Source organism: Mugil cephalus, chromosome 18 (assembly GCF_022458985.1).
Source record: "Mugil cephalus isolate CIBA_MC_2020 chromosome 18, CIBA_Mcephalus_1.1, whole genome shotgun sequence".
Taxonomy (NCBI): Eukaryota; Metazoa; Chordata; class Actinopteri; order Mugiliformes; family Mugilidae; genus Mugil; species Mugil cephalus.
Genome location: NC_061787.1, coordinates 7,605,543 through 7,626,681, shown reverse-complemented (window position 1 = coordinate 7,626,681; position 21,139 = coordinate 7,605,543). Strand labels below are relative to the sequence as shown.

At 41.6% G+C, this 21,139-nt stretch overlaps 2 protein-coding genes across 5 annotated transcripts; both read left to right on the top strand.

Moving 5' to 3' along the window:
* The first annotated feature begins 117 nt into the window (after positions 1–117).
* cpb1 (carboxypeptidase B1 (tissue)) lies at positions 118–4,981 on the top strand. Its single transcript, XM_047568358.1, has 11 exons — positions 118–213; positions 653–728; positions 1,050–1,174; positions 1,271–1,361; positions 1,449–1,550; positions 1,639–1,743; positions 1,818–1,928; positions 2,525–2,612; positions 2,954–3,156; positions 4,219–4,303; positions 4,613–4,981. Exons 1-11 carry the CDS (start codon positions 149–151, stop codon positions 4,798–4,800), a joined length of 1,239 nt encoding a protein of 412 aa, XP_047424314.1. The 5' UTR covers positions 118–148; the 3' UTR covers positions 4,801–4,981.
* Positions 4,982–6,502: 1,521 nt separating this feature from the next.
* gyg1b (glycogenin 1b) lies at positions 6,503–19,642 on the top strand. 4 transcript variants are annotated; one of them, XM_047568640.1, is made up of 9 exons: positions 6,503–6,653; positions 8,704–8,839; positions 8,954–9,128; positions 9,223–9,385; positions 9,484–9,522; positions 16,408–16,534; positions 17,617–17,830; positions 18,470–18,517; positions 18,757–19,642. In XM_047568640.1, the coding sequence occupies exons 1-9, from the start codon at positions 6,647–6,649 to the stop codon at positions 18,904–18,906; spliced, it is 1,059 nt and encodes a 352-aa protein (XP_047424596.1). In that variant the 5' UTR covers positions 6,503–6,646; the 3' UTR covers positions 18,907–19,642. The 4 variants fall into 4 exon arrangements, with proteins under 4 accessions (XP_047424596.1, XP_047424597.1, XP_047424598.1 ...); XM_047568641.1 differs by lacking the exon at positions 9,484–9,522; XM_047568642.1 differs by lacking the exon at positions 18,470–18,517.
* The last annotated feature ends 1,497 nt before the right edge of the window (positions 19,643–21,139 follow it).

Here is a 21,139-nt window from a genome sequence, read left to right as displayed (position 1 = left end):
TATTGACTGTGCATCATATCGGCCTGTGTTCCTCCACGTAGTGCCTAAAAATAACACGATATCGCATCACAGTCTGGGATTGGTGGATGGGCGGGGAGCCGCGGGTTTATAAATGCGGTCTGCAGGTGAGGTCAGTCTCACTGCCAACATGAAGGCCCTTTTGTTTTTCGGACTGGTGGCTATTGCCCTGGCTGACGTCACTCGCTTCGAGGGGTAAATATTAAATAAAGAAAAATAAAAAAAAAAACACATTATGTGTAACATAAGTTTCTTATGGTCACATACCACATATCATGTAACTGGCTTTAACTTTAGTCTAGGATAGTTTCTGTTGCTGGTAACTATTTTTTTCAGTTTTCAATTTGTTCGCAGACTAAAGCGACTATTCATTACTACTGAACTGGCTGTGGACTGTTTAGAACAAAACAGCCTCTTTGACGTCTCATTTACTTATTTCCTGAGGTGGAATGTAGCTTGTTAAAAACTAAAATAACATCGTCCTCAATCGAGTTAACAGAAATCCATCCTATCAAAGGCTAGCGCCTGTACTATTTGAGTTTTCTGTATGTTTTGTAGCTCAGGTGAAGAGTGACGCTTCCAGCCTACTGTTTAGTGATGTCGTATTCATGGTTTCTCCCATTTATTCTGATAGAGAGAAAGTCTTCCGTCTGAAGCCTGTGCTCGACGAACATGTGACCTTCATTAAGGACATGGCTAAGGACATCACGGTACAGATTTGTTTTTTTGTTTTTTTTACACACATCTTTCCCCTCTACTCTCTCCCACTATAGGGGTTTAGCCGGTTTAATAGGTTTTGAGGTCATTGTTGTTATTATTAACTCAGCACCTCTTCAGATGTGATTAAAAAAAGGCTCCTTTTCCCCTTTAATTCTTATAAAAACTCTGCATATATATATATCATATATGTGCGTGCTCTTGAGGATCTCTTTCACTTTGCAGTTTGTGGAATGAGATTCTGATATGCTGCACCGAGAGGTTATGTCAGGATGTTTTACTGCTCAAGTCTTAGACTTTGGTGCCCTCTGCAGGTTGACTTCTGGAGCCCCGAGAGCCCCGAGCTGGTGGCCACCAACATCGATGTGGACATCCGCGTGCCGGCCATGTACCTCGACATCGTGTACACCCGCCTGCAGCAGAGCGAGATGGAGTACAAGTGGGTGATTAGATGAACGGAGCGAAAGCGTCTCGTTGTTGCACGATTCTCCAGCTCATGTGATGCTGTGACACTGTGTAATGAACCCCTCCTCAGGGTTCTCATTGAGGATGTCCAGGCTGCGATTGATGAGAGCGGACCCGCTCCCAGAGCCCACAGCTACATCAAGTACAACACCTTGGCTGATGTGAGAGTCGAAAACATCTTCTCAGTCCTCGTTTTGATTCACTTCTTCTTCTTCTTCTTCTAATATTTTTCCCTCTTTTGATTTTAGATCCAGACCTGGATTGATACCGTTGTCTCCGCCAACGCTGGCCTGGTCAGCAAGCAGGTGATCGGAAACTCCTACGAGGGACGCCCCATGACTGTCATTAAGGTACATCACGCTGCTATCTACACTTAAAAATCATCCCCACGTGTAGCATCACGCGTGGCAAATGTGTCATGATTGCCTTTAATCGCAGATTGGAAAGGCCTCCAGCTCCGCTAAGCCTGCCATCTTCATGGACTGCGGTATCCACGCCAGAGAGTGGATCTCCCCTGCTTTCTGCCAGTGGTTCGTCAAGGAGGTGAGAACAAGTCAAGCATTTGTAGAGAGGCTTCCACGCTTTACAGCACTCAGTGTTATCACGACCGCTTTTAGGCTGTGGAGACCTACGGCAGCGACTCTGCCATGACCAGCCTGCTCGATCAGATGGATGTCTACGTGCTCCCCGTGTTCAACGTCGACGGCTACGACTACACCCACAAGAGCGTAGGTTACATTCACTTCACGCCTTTCTTTAAAGCAGAGGTCTTCAACGGGGGGGTCAGTGACCCCTAGGGGATCCACGGAGGTGCTGCAGGGAGTTTGCAAAATCTTTGTTTTTTAATTTCCCCACAAATTTAAAAGGGCTAAATGGAGGCAGAAGACGTCATCTTTCAGTCAGAACCCTTACAACAGCGCATCTTTTCACACGGAGCTTCCTGTACGCAGTAGGCCCCGCCCCTATCACTGCTGAGCCAATCACCAGGCTGCATATTACACGCTGACTCTGTCAGGTTCCCTGCAATTGGCCGAGAGCCTGTTCAGTCCCCTGCATTATTAGCAAAAGAGAAGCAGTGCCATTGGCTACCATCAGCCAACTGCTGAGGCCAAATACCTTATATGTATGTTTGCATTGTATATATTTACAGTTTGCACTAGGCCAAATTTAATATCACAGGTAGGGGGTCCCTACTTAATCTCTCCACCAGTTTGGGGGTCCTTGGCCTGAAAAACGTTGAAGACCCCTGCTTTACATAAACTGTGCTACGGTGTTTTGTCCTTGTTGATTTATCATGTGCATCTTGTCCACTTTGGAACTTCAGGACAGGATGTGGAGGAAAACTCGCTCCAAGAACTCTGGAAGCTGCGTTGGAACCGACCCCAACAGGAACTTCAACGCTGGCTGGTGCAGTAAGTGGAACATGCACTCGTTTTTATCTTAGCAGCAGTTTGATATTGCATTTCCGTAGAGCTGGAGGCCTTGTGTGTAACAGATTATAGAAGAGGCAGAGGTTGACATACTAGGGACTGCTATTCCCTAGTATGAGTCACACCCTAAATTCCTCCAAGTTGGCAGCAAATTTCAAAAACCACACTCACCGCTCCCGACGCACGCTTTTTGCTTTTTGCTCGCAGCCTCGAGCAAGAACGGAGATTAGTGGCTCTGCTGTTCTCAGGGGAATTTTTAAAAAACTCCCCGTGACAATTAAACCTGACTGCATCATTAATGGTTTCCCACAATGTCACCGCAGCCATCGGAGCCTCCAGCAACCCCTGCAGCGACACCTACTGCGGGTCCGTTCCCGAGTCCGAGATCGAGGTCAAGAACGTTGCCAACTTCATCCGCAACAAGAAGTCCGTCATCAAGGCCTACCTCACCATCCACTCCTACTCTCAGCTGCTGCTCTTCCCCTACTCCTACACCTACGACCTGGCCCCCGACCACACCGAGCTGGTCAGTCAGTCACTCATCAGCGGACACATAAATATACGTCGTATTATATTTAAAGAGAGAGGTTTAAAAAATTATAATGATGCACCTGCAAGGATTACTTTCATTAGCGCTTCATGTAACGTGAATTCCTATAATATCTCTGAAGGTCTTAAGCAAGAAATCAACCCAGTCCCATTACTGTGCGACTCTTATCTAAGGGCCACACTTAGCTGCTGCAAATCATTTACTCCCCGCTCACATGCCTCATTCTCATGGCTCTTTTACCTCTCACTGGGGTGTCCGAGAGCAGCGCAGTTAACACTCACACCCCTGTTCCAGCTCTCACACTAACCGAGGCGGATCACACGTCTCTGCCTCTCTTATTACTCGCTCGTAATTTAGGCTCTCTTCTCTTGACACTTTACAGAACAAAAGAACTCCGGGGAGCTGTCATAACTCATCCGTCTGTCCAGAAATATCATTTCCTGCTTGTGCATTTCTCTGGGGGTTTCATTTCCTCTCCCAACTCACTGGAGCTTTTTATCCCCCCCACTCCCTCCCCAGCTCCCTCCTTTCCCTTTCTCTTTTTTTCTTGTATCAGTCAAAAAAAATTTTGTTTTTTTGTTTTGTTCAAAGCGGTGCAAAGGTTACTGGATGCTGTAAACAGATTATATTTATAAGTCTTAGTAACAGCTGCATTTTAAATATAGCACACTTTTCTCACAAGTCTAATAAATCTGGATTTGTTTATATAATTAGATTTTGATGAAATAAATAAATAAATCTTATGCTGGAGGCTTTTAAACGGACAAAGAAGTAGCGGCGCCCCCATCAGGACAGGAAAACCAAGCAAAATTAAGAAAGGAGGCCCCCAGCTAGCTACCTTTTGGCATATTGTTCAATGACAACCATAAACCCCCTTTTAAACTATCATGGGTCTTCCTGGGGTCCCTTGGAACCTAGGGTCACCACTGCAAATAGGTTTTCAGGGGAAAACAGCGACAGATTCCCTACGTATTCTCTAATTTCAATAAAAAAATAATCCTACAGTGCTTTAACATTTTGGTATTCTGTGTCTTGTAGCTGCAGCTTGCTGAAGGAGCCTCTGCTGCCCTGCGTAGTCTGCACAACACCCGCTACACCAGCGGACCTGGAGCTGCAACCATCTGTAAGTGCACACAATGCGACATTTCATCTATATTGGCGTTTCTGAAGGGAAATAGTGTATTTGGTGAAACCCAGACAGACTATTTTCTCCTCTAATATCACGCATAATGGTGCGCTCACGGTGCACAAATCTCTTTGGAGCGATATGGCCTCTAGAGACAACAAAAGGCAATCAGGAGCCCACACACCGCCGTCTCAGGGTGGTTGTTTTTTTTTTTTGGAGGGGGGGTTTCCTTTGAAAGCCAGGCTCGGTCCCAAGCCATCAGCATATCCCGCTTTGAATAATCCCCATCTCCTTATCTGCCCTCAGATCCCGCTGCTGGAGGCTCTGACGACTGGGCCTACGATCTGGGTGTGAAATACTCCTTCACCTTCGAGTTGCGTGACACTGGTCGTTACGGCTTCCTGCTGCCCACGACTCAGATCCAGCCCACATGCGAGGAGACCATGCTGGCCGTCAAGTACATCGCCGCCTACGTGCAGAAGAACCTCTATTAAAAAGCGGAACTGCCAGGACCCCTGCCAACTCGGCTCCTCCGTACCAGCCCCCAGCCCCTCCAATCTCTCAGCCATCTCCTGCCCGTATCCATGGATACGGGCACCACCCGCCATGTTTCCTCACTGTGCTTGACAGAATGTCAAGATGAGTGCAAACAATAAAATCAATGATCCATCTCAACATGCCGAATCAATTTTTTTACGTGTATATGATAATATAACATCTGGTATTCTTTGTCATTTATGTGAAAATATACAAACCGGCGATGTACAGTGAATAAAAATAATGCTTTACAACCCGTCACTGATTGGCCAGAAAACCTGCCTGCTGCACTTATTTCAAATTATACGAGTGATTCAGTGAGACAGTGGAATTCAACCATGCAAAGAATGCAGTGTTTTGCTCTGAACGAGACAATGCTTCAGGAGACAAAGGCGTCCACTAATTTACTGTATCAGCCCACTTTGAACCCCGGTATTCCCTTTGGTTCAGCTGGCTCGGCTCCAGCAGCGGAGGCCGGGTGGGTGGGGGTACCAGTCTTTAAGGATTTCAGTCCGGCAGCACAGTACGTGACAACCACAGAGTACTCCTTGGCAGCGCGTCCGCTCTGCCAAGCATCTGCACGAGTGCAAAAAATAAAGGAGCCAAAGACCAGCAGGAAATTTAACTGCGCTGGCACACACCATCTGTGTTGAAAGGTGAGCTTATTGTGATTTCTTTCTCTTTTTTTTTAATATCAAGGGAGTATTTGCACAAATATCCTTTTGTACTTGTATACATTTGAAGCTTGGTTGTATCTTCATTTTCATTTCAGAGTTAAGTTATGTAAAGTGCCCCATCCTCTTTACTCAGTCTCTAAAAGTGAGCCATTTGATCTGAGCATTAGGTCAGGAGCTCTACTGAGACCTGGAAATAATTCACTGTTCTCTAGCTACTGCAGTAAGATCACTGACCTGCACAGCTACTGTTTGTCTGGGAGCTGCCTTGCTGAGGTTTCCCTTCCACAAGAGGGCGACAAAATGCCAATAGTTAATGATAGAACCAGTCACTGGATGGAACACGTTGTTCTTGAACGCATGTTCCTCCTTACAGAACATCATTGTAGTGTCCTTGTTGTCACCATCAGTGAAGCCTTTACGCCTCCTAAATCTACAACATCTCCTTCCAGCACACAGTGTATTTATGAGATCGTGTCCTTTTTTTAAAAGTAGAGAAAATTAGATATTCAAAAAGGGGGAAACTTCGCGACAATACCACCACCTATTCTTTTTCTTTTCCTCCGCTTTAATATATTTATTTTTATTTATTCCTGCGTTTGTGTGTCCTCGTTGCATTGTTTATCTGGTTTTATTTTCATTTATTATTTTTTCTAATCGTTTTGTTCGTAAAATAAAATGTGAAAATCTAAATTTAACGGCGTTTACAAACATGTTTAATGCTGTCGCCGGTGTGCCCTGATATATATATTCAAGTTCTTTTTGTATGCGCATTAACAAAAAAAACAAAAAAGAGACAGATATGAAACAGAGAGACTATGTGCAGAATTATGTCCACAGAGTACAGTTTGGTGCAATTTTACAAAACTTTACATCAACGAATACTTCAAATGTTACTTTTGTTCTTTTGTGAAAACTGCGAACAGCTGAACCCCCTGAACTGCCGGGGCTCATGTTGTCAGCAGGTGGGTGTGTGCGTCCTGGGGAGAGCGTCCGTCACATGACGCTGCGTCTGGCTACTGTCATGCTGCTATAAATCCACCTCTGTATATTTAGTCGCTCCTTCTCTTCCCCTCCGCGCTAAGCTGCTGTCTACAGGTCCGGGCTACAGGGTAGCTTCGACTGAGTCATGGCGGGTATGTACAATATTTTAATATTTTAAAAGGGGTAAACCAACCCCTCGTTTGTATTGTGGCGCATATGGAAAGTTCTTAAAAGTGTGAAATCTCGCGGTGTCAGCATCTAACGCTGTCAAAATAAGAGTTTGTTGTCGCTGTTGCTTACTAATTTTAGGTCGTTGTATGTTATGTGTGTGTTACTGGTTTTACTCGGCAGCTGCTACTGTACATCCTCTCTCCACTTATGTTTTGTTGTTGACTGTTATACTATTACATAAACGTCCCAAAGTAGTAGAAAAAAAAAGAATAAATAAATACTGAAAAAAAATCATGATAATAAATTCTAAAAAATACATAAATAAAAAAAATTACATAATAGTGGCATTTAGGTCCCCACACCTTCTTTTGAGAGTCACAGTTCTACAGTTGGTCTTTATTAGTCATATAAGCTGATTGGGAAATAGGCCTAAAGGTGTTTGCAGTCTGGACAATTAACTGAACGCTCCACTGAGGTTAATAGTTTCCATAACTTCACTAATCGCGTGCATCATGTTCAGCTGCCTTTATACTAAAGCTCTGGTTCTACCAATTGAAAAGGGGGTGTGAGAGAAAAGAGGTGTGACCGCTGAGCAGAGACAGAACAGCTTTTCCTGGCAAGCCGCTGTAATGGGAACCATTGTTCCCTGGCTGGCCCAAAATTACAGAAACCCAAAGCCCGTTAACGACTGCTTCTTTGCGCATGATACCAGGGTGGTAACATGAAATCCCGGTGGGATTTGTGTTGTGCTACTGCCACAAAACCGTCCTGACTGCCATGTTGATTTCATCATTTCCCTCACAGGCAAGTCATTGTTTTAAGACATGACTTGGCAGGTAGCTGACACATTTTCCTCCCTGCGCTCTGAGGTGGAGGCACAGAGTAGGCGCCACACTGCAAATAAAATATTTTACTGGATGATTTTTTTTTTTTCTTCAAACCAAGCAAGAAATCTTTCATTGAGTTTAGATCATGATGCTTATTTAGCATTAAGCAAAACTTAAGTTATGGATTCAATACTTAATTGTTTGTGTGTTTATGATTGATACCAACTGTCCAAGCAAAACAACTATTTGAAACATAAATGGAAAATATATTTCAGATCGTCTCTTCTTGTCCTTGATCTCAAAGCTTTACACTTTAAGGTACAGACAAACAAAACTAGCATCAGAAAACTACCAGCAACCAATTCCAACTGTGACGTTGTGTCAAGAAAGTTGTACTTGAACACACTGCAAAGACTAGAATGGCCAGGTAGCACATCAGTTCTGTGCCTGTGTAAAAGGAAATAACTCTCCGGACCAGCAGATGGCAGTAGTCTGTATTTGTTATTTAAAGAGGAAACCTGAGGAGCTACTATTAGCAAAGTTTAGGATTTTTTTTTTTTCAACATAACTGATGTAAAGTAGGATGTTAAGTCCAGGTTACGTACTCCGATACAGTAGGTGGCGGTGTGCTCCTTTAAAGACGTGGTTGCAACCCGCCAATGAACAAAGAAGAAGAAGAGACTACAACGCCAGAACGAGCTGCAACTGTTGTTCAGTGCAGGTTAGGGTACTGGTCAGTTTGTAGATGAGAGTAACGTTCTGTGTGTCCACTGTTAATCATATCAGTTTCTCTTCTTACATTCTGGTTTCCAAAGCTGATCAGCCAAACATTATAATCTCTCTCACTGACACACTTCTTCATCTGTTGATCTGATTCAACAATCGTCTGGAAACCTAAAGACAACACACGGTCCGACTCTGGATAATGAATAAGAGTCGGCTTGGCATGTCACGGCCTTCATGTGACTGTAATTATTTGAATTCAGCAAATCACATTTAAGTAAAAAATTAACATATTAAACCCAATAATATAATTATGAATAAAGAAAACCACTCTTTGCAAGCTCTTCTAGTTTGTCAAAATTAGACAATCTTTGGGTTGTCCTGGGATGGGGTCATCTACCTTCAGCCATAAGAAGATTAATCAAATGTGCAGAAAATGCATGTGACATGATATTTATTTATTTATTTATTTATTTTACAGATCAGGCTTTTGTGACGTTAGCAACCAATGACAGCTATGCTCGGGGTGCCATGGTTTTGGGCAAGTCTCTCCTTAACCACAATACATCCAAGAAGCTGGTGGCCCTCATCGGCCCGCAAGTGTCAGAGCCTTGCCGGTAAGAAACCTTAGCAATACGTACAATATTTCAGAATCGCAGCATTCCCATCAGCTCCTTTTTTCCAGCCGGATGGTTGATGGGAATTCATTTCACAGTATTGTAAATCATTAGGTCTGTGCTCAAGAGGATTTATGACGAGGTGAAGGTGGTGGATGTGCTGGACAGCGGCGACACGGCACACCTGGCCATGATGAAGAGGCCTGATCTGGGCGTCACCTTCACCAAGCTCCACTGCTGGACCCTTACCCAGTACTCTAAATGTGTTTTCATGGATGCAGACACTCTGGTGAGATTATCTAACACACAACTCTGGGATGCTCTCCATGGCTGTTGTGTTCAATATGTTTGTCTGCCTGTACTTGTTTGTGTCTGCCTCCTAGGTGCTTTCAAATATAGATGAGTTGTTTGACCGAGAGGAATTGTCAGCTGCCCCCGACCCTGGTTGGCCCGACTGCTTCAACTCCGGTGTGTTTGTTTTTTGCCCTTCCATGGAGACTTACGGCAAACTGCTTCAGTATTGTACGGAACACGGCAGCTTTGACGGTAAGAACAATTTTCTTTCCTCCATTTTCACCCCCTGTTAACCTGCTGAAAGTTCACCGATCCAGTAGAAGATTAATTTTGAGGCTTGTGTTTTACAGCTTCTCAACGCTCTCCAACGAGGCAAAGAAACAACAACAGTAATCTGTTTGTCCTAGCCGTCGAATGCTTTCTTTTTTAGAACCTAATTGTGCCTCCGAAATCCCTATCTCTTTTATACTTGGAGTATCAGAAACCTTTTTCAAACACTTCCAAGGTTTAGTTTTATTCTTCCTGACCAGCAGAGGCAGCGAATTTCGTAGAACCGTACTTACATCTGTAACTTGCTTCTCCACCACTGGGTCTGTCGTACTATTTAATAAGCACTGTGTGGATTTGTTTGGCTTGAATGTAACAGGACGTCCTTAACCTCCTGAGACCCAAGCTTTTATTTGCATTTTTAATTTCGCCTAGCTATTTGGGACTAGTAGGACTCGAGACATTTAAAAACTAAGCATCATCTTTGAACAGGAAGTAGTACAACGTCCTCATATGTGGCCACTGGGATTATTTCATTATTTATATTATAATAAAGTCACAAATGTGTGACAAAATATAAAAGTGTTTATTTTAATACCCGAACAAGAATTGTGAACAATGAAGGTCCAACGTCCTCAAACGAGTACTCAAGAATTAGCAAGGTAGCTGTATATCAAGCTAGAAACATTAATAAGCACAAATAAATATGTTTTAGCTGTAGAATTTGATGGGGTTTTGTTCCTTGTCTACTTTTGTCCTTTGATTGCAACCACTAGATGGCACACTAAAGTGTCCACTAGCAAGGACAATGGGTTCAAAGCCTAAAACCTAATGTCCCCATATAAGGACGCAGGGTCTCCAGAGGTTAATGTGTAAAAATGGCAAACTATAGCTATTTATTTTGTATAAAGGTTCAATTTCAGTATTTTCGGAAATGCATATATCCAGAAGCTCAGTGCCGGTGTGTCACATAACCTATGTGGATGTCTTTTACGATCAAAAGTGCAATGTGTGGATGCAGCTTGGTGTTTTAGGTTTGGACAGAGGCAGACTAGCTGTTCTAACCCTTTTTCACTGCTTTACTCTGAGCTAGCTGAAGACAAAAAGGGGCAGTCTATTCCTTTTAGGCGCATAATGTCATGGTTAGGTCCTAAACCTAATATGTCACTTGATAAAAATGTATCTGTGTCATTTATGTTTCCCTCAAAATATGCTTTTTGCATTTTACTGCCAGGAATATAACATAAATAGAATTTGTCAGTCTTACTCAAACATTAAGGCCTTGACCTGATGTGAGTAATATTAAGTAAAACTAAGCTTTTTTTGCTCTAAATACAGCCTTTATGAAACCTATTTCCCAAACACAAGGCCGCCCTGTCAGAGACTTTCTAGCTCTACTGAAGTTATTCTCAGGGGCTCTCTGGGGTGGTGGTTAAATTTGAGAGGCCCTCTTTTGCACAGAGCACTGGTTGACATTCAGCAACTCTTCTCCGTCAAGAGTACTGAAACTGAGTTGCGGTTGTAGTCCTGGCTCCATGTCAGGATTAGTGAACAGCTCTTCTCAAATCTGTGGCTGAAATGATCGTGGGTCCAGGCTCGTAGGGCGCTGCGGTCCTCACTACTACAAGTTTGCTTTCCTCACTCCTCCCCAAAAAAATAACTTAAAGCAGCTGAAATCTTAGCACCAGAATCCGACATAGTGCCCAGTTCATGTTTAACCATGAGAGAAGGTTCATTCAAAGACACGCTATTAGTTGGAAAACTAAGCTAAAATATACAATTACGTCACCTCAGCTGACCCTCACATACGTACTTACATAGCTAAGACCTCTCATGCAACGCTATGTTGAGCTAGCATTGAGTTAGCAACTTACATACAGTATATTTACACGGTTAAAAATAGAATTTAGGATTTGATAACTCAGGCATGTTGTACAGTGATTAGCCCATATTTCAATGTTATTATCACTTGTATTAATGGGTGACTATTTGTCTACAAAATGCACTAAAATCTAGATATTCCTAATTAGCTCTTTTTCATAGATGTAGAATTTTCCATTTAAGACTTGTGGATCAGTTTGGGTTTCAGTAATTTTTTTTAAAATATGTACATTGCATTCATTAAAGCTTTTGACACACGGTTTGTATTACAGCCAGCCTAAACAAACAACATTTTTAAGAATACACTTAATGCTTTGTGTTCCGAAGGAAAACAGGTCCACTTTTAAACATTATGAATGAAACAAGTTTTGTGTTAATACTGCAGTGTCGACCTTTTCTAAAAAGTTACAGAAGAAGCCCAACAAATGAGGTGGAAAACATAGAAACACCTTCCTTAATTAGTCTAAAGTAGCATTTAGGTAGAATATTCATTTTCATCAGTCATGTGAACAGTTTAGTATGAATAGTGTCTTTCTCGGAATAACAGCAAAAAAATATTATATGTTGTACACAAACCTTACATGTTAATTATCATGAAGCTGATATGTTGTACTTAGTGGTAATCTGTCACAAAGTAATGTTAACACAAGATCCCCTGACTAGCTATGTCTTCCTCCAAGAGTTTTTAACCCCTCTCGTGATCTCTCTTGGCAAATGGAGATTCTTTGCTGTAATAACCAAGGTTTGGTCATTTAGTGTTCAGAGTCATAATATAAAGCTAAAAATCCCAGCTAATAATTACCTCATGTAAATGTACTGCATGTAAATGATGTGTCAGTCCTGCCAATATGCTGGTCGGGCTCTGAACAAAATCATAGTTTCCTCGTCGTTGCTTTGACCTCAAAAATGACAATTAACAAAGAAAACAGTTTGTGGAATAAACAAAACATGATGCAGTTTATGGTTGGACTCGGGAGTTCCGGATCCTTATTAGTGGCATTGAATCTTTTTAACATTAAAGCCTTTCCCCTTGTGATACTGTGAAAGAGTTTCTATGAGGGGGAGTTCAATGGAAAAACCAATTAGTTTGCTTAATGTGGGCCAGTGCTTTCAAGTGCCGACTCATTCTGGCCGCTGCTAGGGTTGTCTGGCAGGAGTTTTACATGTCACAATCACAAACACATAAAAAAGACATTAATTTTTCAAGTAAAGACACAATTAAAATTAATTGCTATTAGTTCTATTAATTTTGATCTTTACATCAAGTATTTTGAAGTGATGCCGGCGTCTGTAGGCCCGATGGCATTCTTGTGGGCGAAGCTTATTTATAGCCGTGGATGGACTTTTCATGTGCACTGGGGCATGAGGTACTTTGACCTTTTGCATTTCATTTCCACCCGGCTACATGGAATACATGGTATATCATGGGTGATATTGAAAAATGGCTGAGGAAAGAAAATAATTAGTTAAACCCAAAGGTTCTATCTCTGCGTCCGTGGGCCCAGTCTTGTCTGCTGCCAAAACAAACTGGCAGAGTTAGATGCACATTCTTGCTGAGCTCTGCTCATCCCCTCAAAATGAAGATACTCGGCTCCATATTAAGTTTTGAAATCCCCAGTGAAGGCTGTGGCTTCAGACAAACATCAGCTCCGTGTGTTATTTTTAACTGTAGCAGTCTGCGGTTCCACAGACTTTACAGGTCGTTGCTTTTTAGGAGCTCCCTTTAAGAGTTCTATTGATGGTCAGCATCTCATCTTGTGCCAGTGTCAATTCAGTGTCTCAGTTAACAGATAGTAGGGGAAGAAACTTCAGTGGTAAATGAGCTTGTGGCGTGTTTTCACATAACTTCATGATTGCTCACCTTACAGATTTAAAGATGGAACAGAGGAGAGGTTCAGTAAAATGGTTTCGGTTTAGATGTGGCAGCTGACCTACTTACCATCAAATGTCCCTATACCGGAAACAGTCTTTATCTCTGGCTGCCCCAGTTCTAAATTTGCCAAGAGTGAGGGTCACACTTGTTGTCCAACCCTCTCACTGGACAACCAGGACCTGAGGCAACTCTACAGTACAAAATCTAAAATGTGCATTAACCGAGAGGGCAATGTTAATTTACATCAGCAGTACAGGGAGAGCCGACTCATATTTTAAATACCCATGTCTGCTTGAATTATTTAAAGTTGACTGCTCATAAATAAGGCTGGGTGTTGTTTGAATTTTTTTTATGATTCTCAGTATGACTAACAAAATGATATCGAGATGAGGTATTTGATACATTTAGGGGCATCTGGTCCACACATGGGATGTGGCAACGTCTGTGTTGTAACAATGACACGCAAAAAAAAAAAAAAACTTTGGCAACACATTTAGCCGTTACCACGTTGAACCAGCTTTGAAGTGATGCAATTGACGTGACATGTAACCTGACACAGTTGACTGACATGTGACGCAGACACAGGGTTTCTGGTATGTTAACAATGTCCTTGACCTGGATTCACCATGCTAATAGTAGGCATGGAGCACTGGCAACATCGAGGGTATTTTCTTTTCAAAGAAAAAGCAGTGATGGCAACATCCATCCCTACAAAGCCAATATTTTATGTTTCTTAGGGTTGATAATAAAGAAGAGATTTACCTCAGCAACAACCAGAGCCTAAAACATTTAGTAGCGACCAACTGTTAGCTACAAAGTGATGGGTGGCGAGTGTGGACTGGGCTTTGCTTTGGAAAATATACATACAAAGTTTTTCGATACAATGAAAGAAACCAAATTTACCCATAAAATTAAAAAGTTTTTTGCATGTTATGTCTTGTATTATACCTCACCTACATTGCCAGTGAAGCGTTTGGACACACCTTCTCATTCAGTGTTTTCTTCATTTTTACTTCTTTCTACATAGATGCATACTGAAGACATCAAATACATGAAGCAAGATATGTGGAATTATGTAGCAAAGAAAAAAAATGTTAAATGGGGCAAATCTGCTGCGTTCTCCCAATGAGCTTCATGATGTAGTCACCTGAAATAGTTTTCACTAACCAGATTTGTGAAATTTCTTTCCTTCTTAATGGGGTTGGGAACATCAGTTGTGTTGTGAGAACGTCACATTGGTTCAGAGCTGGCAGCCCTATCTGACAACTGTTTGAAATTCATATTATGGCACGAACCAATCAGCCAATCAGACAATCCATCGTTACTTTAAGGACTGATGGTCAGTCAGTCAGGAAAAATTGCAAAAACTTTGAATGTGTCCCCAAGTGCAGTCAGAAAAATGATCAAGCACTACGGCGAAACTGGCTCACATGAGGACCGCCCCAGGAAAGTTAAGACCAAGAATCACCTCTGCAGAGGAAGTTCATCTGAGTCACCAGCCTCAGTAATTCAGTACAGATTAGAGCCCAGATAAATGCCACACAGAGTTCTAGTTGCAGACACATCTCTACATCAACTGCTCAGAGGAAATCCAGGTCTTTGCTAAGAAACCACCACTAACGAAAAAAAACAAAACAAAAAACAAGCAGAAGACATTTGTTTGAGCCAAGAAACACAAAGAAGGGACATTGTTCCAATGGAAATTTGTGCTTTGGTCTGATGCGTCTAAATTAGAGATCTTTGATTCCACCCGCCGTGTCTTTGTGCGATGCAGAAATGGTGAACGGATGGTCTCTACATGCATGGTTCCCACCATGAAGCATGAAGGAGGAGGTGTAATGGTGTGGGGGTGCTTTGCTGGTGACACTGTTGGGGATGTATTCAAAATTGAAGGCACACTGAACGAGCATGGCTACCACAGCGTCCTGCAGCAAAATGCCATCTCATCATGAAGTTGGACCCCAAACACACCATCAGGCTGTGTGAGGGCTATCTGACCAAGAAGGAGACTGATGGACTGGCCTGGCCTCCACAGCCACATGTCCTAAACCCGACTGAGATGGTTTGGGATGAGATGGGCCGCAGAGTGAAGGCAAAAGGGCCAACAAGTGCTCGGCATCTCAGGGAATTCCTTTAAGAGTGTTGGAAAACCATTTCCAGACTACCTTGCGAAGCTCATCTGCCAAGAGTGTGCAAAGCAATAATCAAAGCAAAGGGTGACTATATTGAAGAATCTAAAATCTAAAACCTTTAAATGAGAAGGTGTCTGGTCTAAACAAATATTTCTGTAGGTACGCCTTTTTTTTTTTTTGCTAAGTTTATCTCCTGAATGGAATAGAAATTCAGAAATATATTCATTAGACTAGCGTTGCCATCTGTTAGCAGGCAGATGGGCTGCAGCCTGTTGCATGGCTTTCCGGTGTTGCTGAGCAGAATCTGAATTTATACTGCAGAGTGCTGTAGGGTCAACACATGGATGTTTGGTATTTTCCTAACGCTGGAGAGTAGATTGTCTACAGAAAAGCCTGTGTGAGAGTTCTGGACATTATGCCTCTTTAACTTTCTGTGCATCTACTGTCATCAGTAGGAGTCTACGCGCACATGCACATGCATGACTTGATATGGTATGACCCAGCGGCGCAAACCACTTGCAGCTTCTGGCAAACTCGGCTTTATTTCCACAGAAGTCAACAGTCAGAAAGTCAGAAAGAAAACTAATAGTGCATTGTGAATGTGTGGGAACATTTCTGGAACTGCTTGTCTGAACCCAACACGATCTCAGCAAACTAATGTAGTGTGAGCGGAAAGGCTAATTAATGTGGCTGTCACAGGTGTGCTCATCATTTCACTGACGCAATTCACTGATACAGAAAACCTGACAAACCCTTTTTTCGAAGCTCAATTTCAAAAGCTCAGTTGGCCGTAATGTCACCATAACAGGTTCTCCCAGCACATGTTGCACATGTAGCAACATCTAAAATCAAATCTTGAAAAAGGCTCATCCTCATTGCTGATATAACAAACAGAATTGATGCTAATGCTAATGTTGTTGCTATGTGGGTACTGCATTGCTATTTGGCAACTGGAAAGCTACTACATGCAACTATACTGCATTCAGTTTAAATCATGTAAAGATGATACTGTATTTGAATCGTAAGCCATTTGATTTACTGAAATTTGCACAGCTTGTTTTTGAGAAGTATGTACTGTATGTTGGTCAGAATTAACCAAACGTTCATTTTGTCTGTTGCAGGAGGAGACCAAGGTGTTTTGAATGGCTACTTTAGCAACTGGGCGACAGCTGACATATCCAAACACCTCCCCTTCATTTACAACCTCAGCAGCATAGCCATCTACACTTACCTTCCAGCATTCAAGAAGTAAGTGTCCGTCTAATGACGACACTTGGCTCACACAGCAGTTGCGAAATCTTCAAAGATCACATGAGCGATTTGTAGTTTTTTGGTATTTAAAGCCCTACAAGATATACTACTTAAGAAACACAGTGTTATACAGCTGCCTGACAGTGTGACTCAAGCCTTGCGTATTGGATGCAAAGCCAAGATGTAAGGAGACGCCTGATCACATGAACTTAGTAGTGGCATCGTGACGTGACATCAGGTTACTAGTGATGAGCAGTTAGATTCCAGTAGCTCAACTGGGACGTCTCCTAGCAGGCTTCAACTCTGGGTTGGAAATCCACCCTGAGCTCCCAGCAGCTGATACCCAATCCCAAAATAGAGCACTTTATTTAAAGACCTTTTATGTTTGCCTCCCGGACTGGTCATTGTGCACTGCGTCTTAAGCTCCCCCATCCTCACTGCATCTCTGCGCCTTTCCTCATAGGAACAAATCTCATCAACATGCTCTTAGCTTTGGTATTTCCTGGCATCCAAATCAAGCTGGCAGGGGTGATAAACATGTCTTTGGTTGTTGGTAGCAGTCAGCAAAAGTGCTTAGAGGTCTGGCAAAAACAACAAAATAAATGCTACAGGGCCAGATTTGGATGTGTCTGTGTACACAGGCAGTTTGCCAATGCTAGTGTTATGATGGCTCTAGAGCATTAGAGATTTTCTGATATAAACTTCACAAAAAGGTAACTTAGCCTTAGATGTATTTCATTAATATTAGTTTATACGTTGTCCAAATGTGTTTATCTCACATAAATCTTTGATTTATCCAATCCAATACATGAGACAGTGAAATTAAATTGTTGTTTTCCAAAAGGAAAGCGTGTATAAAAGAGAAATTTATTCAAAGGTTGAAGAGACTGCTAATCAATTCAAAAATAAATAGCATTAACACAGAAAAAATAACGTGGATAATGGCCTTTTATCATGTGAAACAAATTTATAATCATGAGCCAAAAATAAAAACTTAACTCAATTCACTAAATCAAACCGCAATGAAGCAACCACGTTTTAAAAAAAAAATGTTTGTCCCCGTTTACTCCTCGTTTCAGATATGGTGGAAATGCTAAGGTGGTCCATTTCCTCGGGAAGACCAAGCCATGGAGCTACACCTTCGACCCCAAATCCAAACAGGTTTCAGGGAGAGCGCAGGACTCCACACATCCCACCTTCCTGGTCGACTGGTGGACCCTGTACTCCTCCTCTGTGGTGCCCATGATGCAGGAGCAGTACGGAGACAAGCCTTTTGTGTCCGGATGCGTAGAGGTGAATGAACACTGGATGTCTAGTTGAAACTTTCACATTGTTTTTAGACTACATGCAACTTAATGGGTTATTCTGTTTCAGTGGATGTAGGCAGAGCTACAAATTTAAACTAGTAAAATTGTTGATCTGGGTTTGGTCCTTTGGAAACCAATTATACCTGGGCAAAGATCTGGTAGGGTTAGGGTTAGGGGGTTAGGGTCAATCAGATTGTCTGGGTGGGCTTCATGAGTTATAGACAGAAGAGTAACAGCGAGCACAGTTGGGTTGTTGGACTAATTACTTGCATGCAGACATGTTTTTTCCTCTGCACCAGTTGAAATATAAAATTAAATCCAAATGACGTGTTACCTGACTCATATTCTGGTCAGAACTGAGTCTCAACAGCCCAGTTTAGGTATTAAAAAATACACAACTTTAGTATACAAGCCAATGGAAACTTCCTAACTCCCTTGGATTTTCAACTTTTTTACAGCTTCCAACTTTATGGACCATGGTCAAGCTGCACATGAGATAAAATAATGTGTTGTTTGTGGTGCTTGAAGTCTTAATACAAGAGATAAAGCAGGTTTCATACAATCTATTGATGTATTCACTGTATGTAAATGTAATTGTCATACATCTTTTCTGTCTTCCTATTAGTCTGTTAAGTTGCAGGTCAGTGACGAGGTCACTTTTGAAAGTGGACAGGTATGGAGAAGACGATTTGGGTTTTACGGCTTAACCGTGTGTTGGCAACTAGTTTAATGCTATTACTACTATTCCTCGATAATTAGAGCTTTTGTGTGAGTTTGCGTTTGGCCATCAATTCAAAACTCCTGGAGTTCATTGCTTTCAAGAGGCAATAACCGTAAACCGTGTGCTTTGTGCCGTCTCTCATCCTTCATTCGCTTTCTGCATTAATGCTTTTATTCTCTATTTTCGCCCAGGTCGAAAGCAGCCCTTCACCTCCTCAGGAACTCCAGCCCACGATGTCCTCAGAAGAGCGGAAGCAGAAATGGGAGCAAGGTCAGGCGGACTACATGGGAGTGGACTCGTTTGACAATATACAGAGAAAGCTTGATTCGTTTCTCAAATAGAGGAGGAGGATGTGAAAAGAGCACTTGCGGTTTAACAAACTGTCACCACAGGTCTTTCGAGAGAATACTGTCAATCAGGTTGCAGTTTTCCCCCTTTACCTGTTTCTCAACTAGAGATGAGCCAAGCCTCTCCCTCTACCAGCATTACCCCTCCATACTCCAAAGACAAATTTAATACGAAAAAAAAAAAAAGTAAAATGCAATGAACAGGTTTTAATGGTCTGTGCAACATTATTCAGTCTGTCCTGCCACGGTTATTAAATCTTTTTGTCTTTTCTTCAATGCTCTTTTTTGTAAAAAGGAGATGGAAACGAGTTCAACTGGCCCTTTTGTATTAGTGTGACTAAGATTTGCACTTACGTGTACATTCTTCTTCTTTTCTTTTTTACTATGCAGTCACCTAGGAATCTTCTTAATGTTTTCTTTTCTCAAAGTTTCTCTAGTTTTTGAACTGAAACAACCTCTGTTTAACATAAATATATATATATATATATATACAAACATGTTTACAGCACTACTAAATGCCACATTAGGGTCCTTTAGCCTTTAGCCATGTATGCAGTAGATCCTCAGTGCCTTAGTGTTTTCTTGCTCGCCCACCCTCTGCTGCCATCATCCTATCACTTCTTGACCAGCAGCTTTTCTGTAGGTGACTTTTCACTCTACTGTATTTTACTTGAGCAGGATGTTGGCTGTACCATGAAATCTGGAAACATTAAAAGTGTCATGAAACGTTTTGGATGTGCTCTTCTTCGTCAGTTCCTGTTGAAAATCACTGTTAGAGTACGTTCACTCGTATTAACCATAAAACTTGCGATCATTTGTTTATACATTTAAGTTATTTTGCATGCACACACAAGCTATTCAGCATGTGTTAATTTTTCAAACTTCTGACAACGGTGCAAAGATGTGATGCGGTTTGCTCATTCTGTCTTGGTGGAGTTTTTTTCTTGTTTACATATGTCTTGTTTACAAAGCTGGATTTGTCACAGTTAGGACAAGTTGCTTTCTGCTTAAGGAAGGTCTTGTTTTTGTCCATTTTACTATCATAGCCCAGCTCATCTCCTTTCCCCTCCGTCCTCCTATATATGACTATCTGTAAAACTTGAAGGATTTATGTCATATTGAATAGAAGTTCATCATGAGATAATAAAATACACTGATAAAGAAGATATGGAATATATAAAGCTATACAAAAATGAGAAATGAGAAGTGGGGATTGTTATGGCCTACTGGGATAATTAGTGGAACTGAGCCATATTTAATGCTCCTATGCTTTTCCTGAGAAGCCAAAATGTCTAATACTTTGACCGCATTACAATAATTTGGGCAGAATGAACACTATTACACATTATGAACAGGTTGTGTGTGCACTATGGTGTGTGTTGCTTGAGTAAGTTAGGTTATTTTAGTACTTATGAAGATTATTAACAGAGAATGGCACAAATTAAGAAAAATCATCAAAAGCAAATTAGTTTTAGAACAAGAAGTTTCACACTCGGCTGCTTTTCATTTGGTTCAAACATAGACTGTAAACTCCACTGACTTGGGAAATACACTAACATACAGTAAACTGTGACAACAACACTGCTAGACAACTGTTGCCGTCTAGAAAGCGTTGAGGCTAAAATGTATAACAGTCTAACTCAATATAAGATACGCAAAGGCACAGTGAAATTCGATTTAAATATGAATAGTTTTCTTAGGTATATTATAAAATTATTATTTGAGACAACTCTATGCAAGTAAAGTCACAACTTATGAACTCTTAGACGTAAGACGTCTTGAACACCACAAGAGGGAGACGTTCATATGGGTTTTTCAGGGTAAAACCACAGTCTATGGCCGTATACAGGCCTGTTTCATCTCACAACCTAGAAACAACAACAGCTCCAAATATTTGTCTTTGTTATAACGCAAAGAAGAACATTATGAAAATGCCAATAAAATGTTAATCATGAAAAAGGACTGATAGTTACTTTTATTGGAAAATAATTTGCAATATTTTTTGCACTTTTTTTGTATGTTTGACACTCGTGGTCTATGGGCTAAACACGATTAGAGGTGTCAAACTCTTTTAGTTTAAAACTTTTAGTTAGGGGGGCCACATACAGCACAAACGATCTCAAAAGGGCCGGAGCAGTAACATAACAGAAAAATCCATAAGTTATGACAACTCCAGTTTGTTTCTATTTGTATTAGTGCAAAGAAGAACGAGTAAATTAGGAGAATC

Coding starts and splice junctions, on each gene's coding strand:
- gyg1b (XM_047568640.1), top strand. Junction 17,831..18,469: donor TTGTGTCCGGATGCGTAGAG/GTGAATGAACAC, acceptor TCTTCCTATTAG/TCTGTTAAGTTGCAGGTCAG. Junction 18,518..18,756: donor TCACTTTTGAAAGTGGACAG/GTATGGAGAAGA, acceptor ATTTTCGCCCAG/GTCGAAAGCAGCCCTTCACC.
- cpb1 (XM_047568358.1), top strand. CDS start 149: ATGAAGGCCCTTTTGTTTTTCGGACTGGTGGCTATTGCCCTGGCTGAC. Junction 1,744..1,817: donor GCCAGTGGTTCGTCAAGGAG/GTGAGAACAAGT, acceptor GACCGCTTTTAG/GCTGTGGAGACCTACGGCAG. Junction 3,157..4,218: donor CCCCCGACCACACCGAGCTG/GTCAGTCAGTCA, acceptor TGTGTCTTGTAG/CTGCAGCTTGCTGAAGGAGC.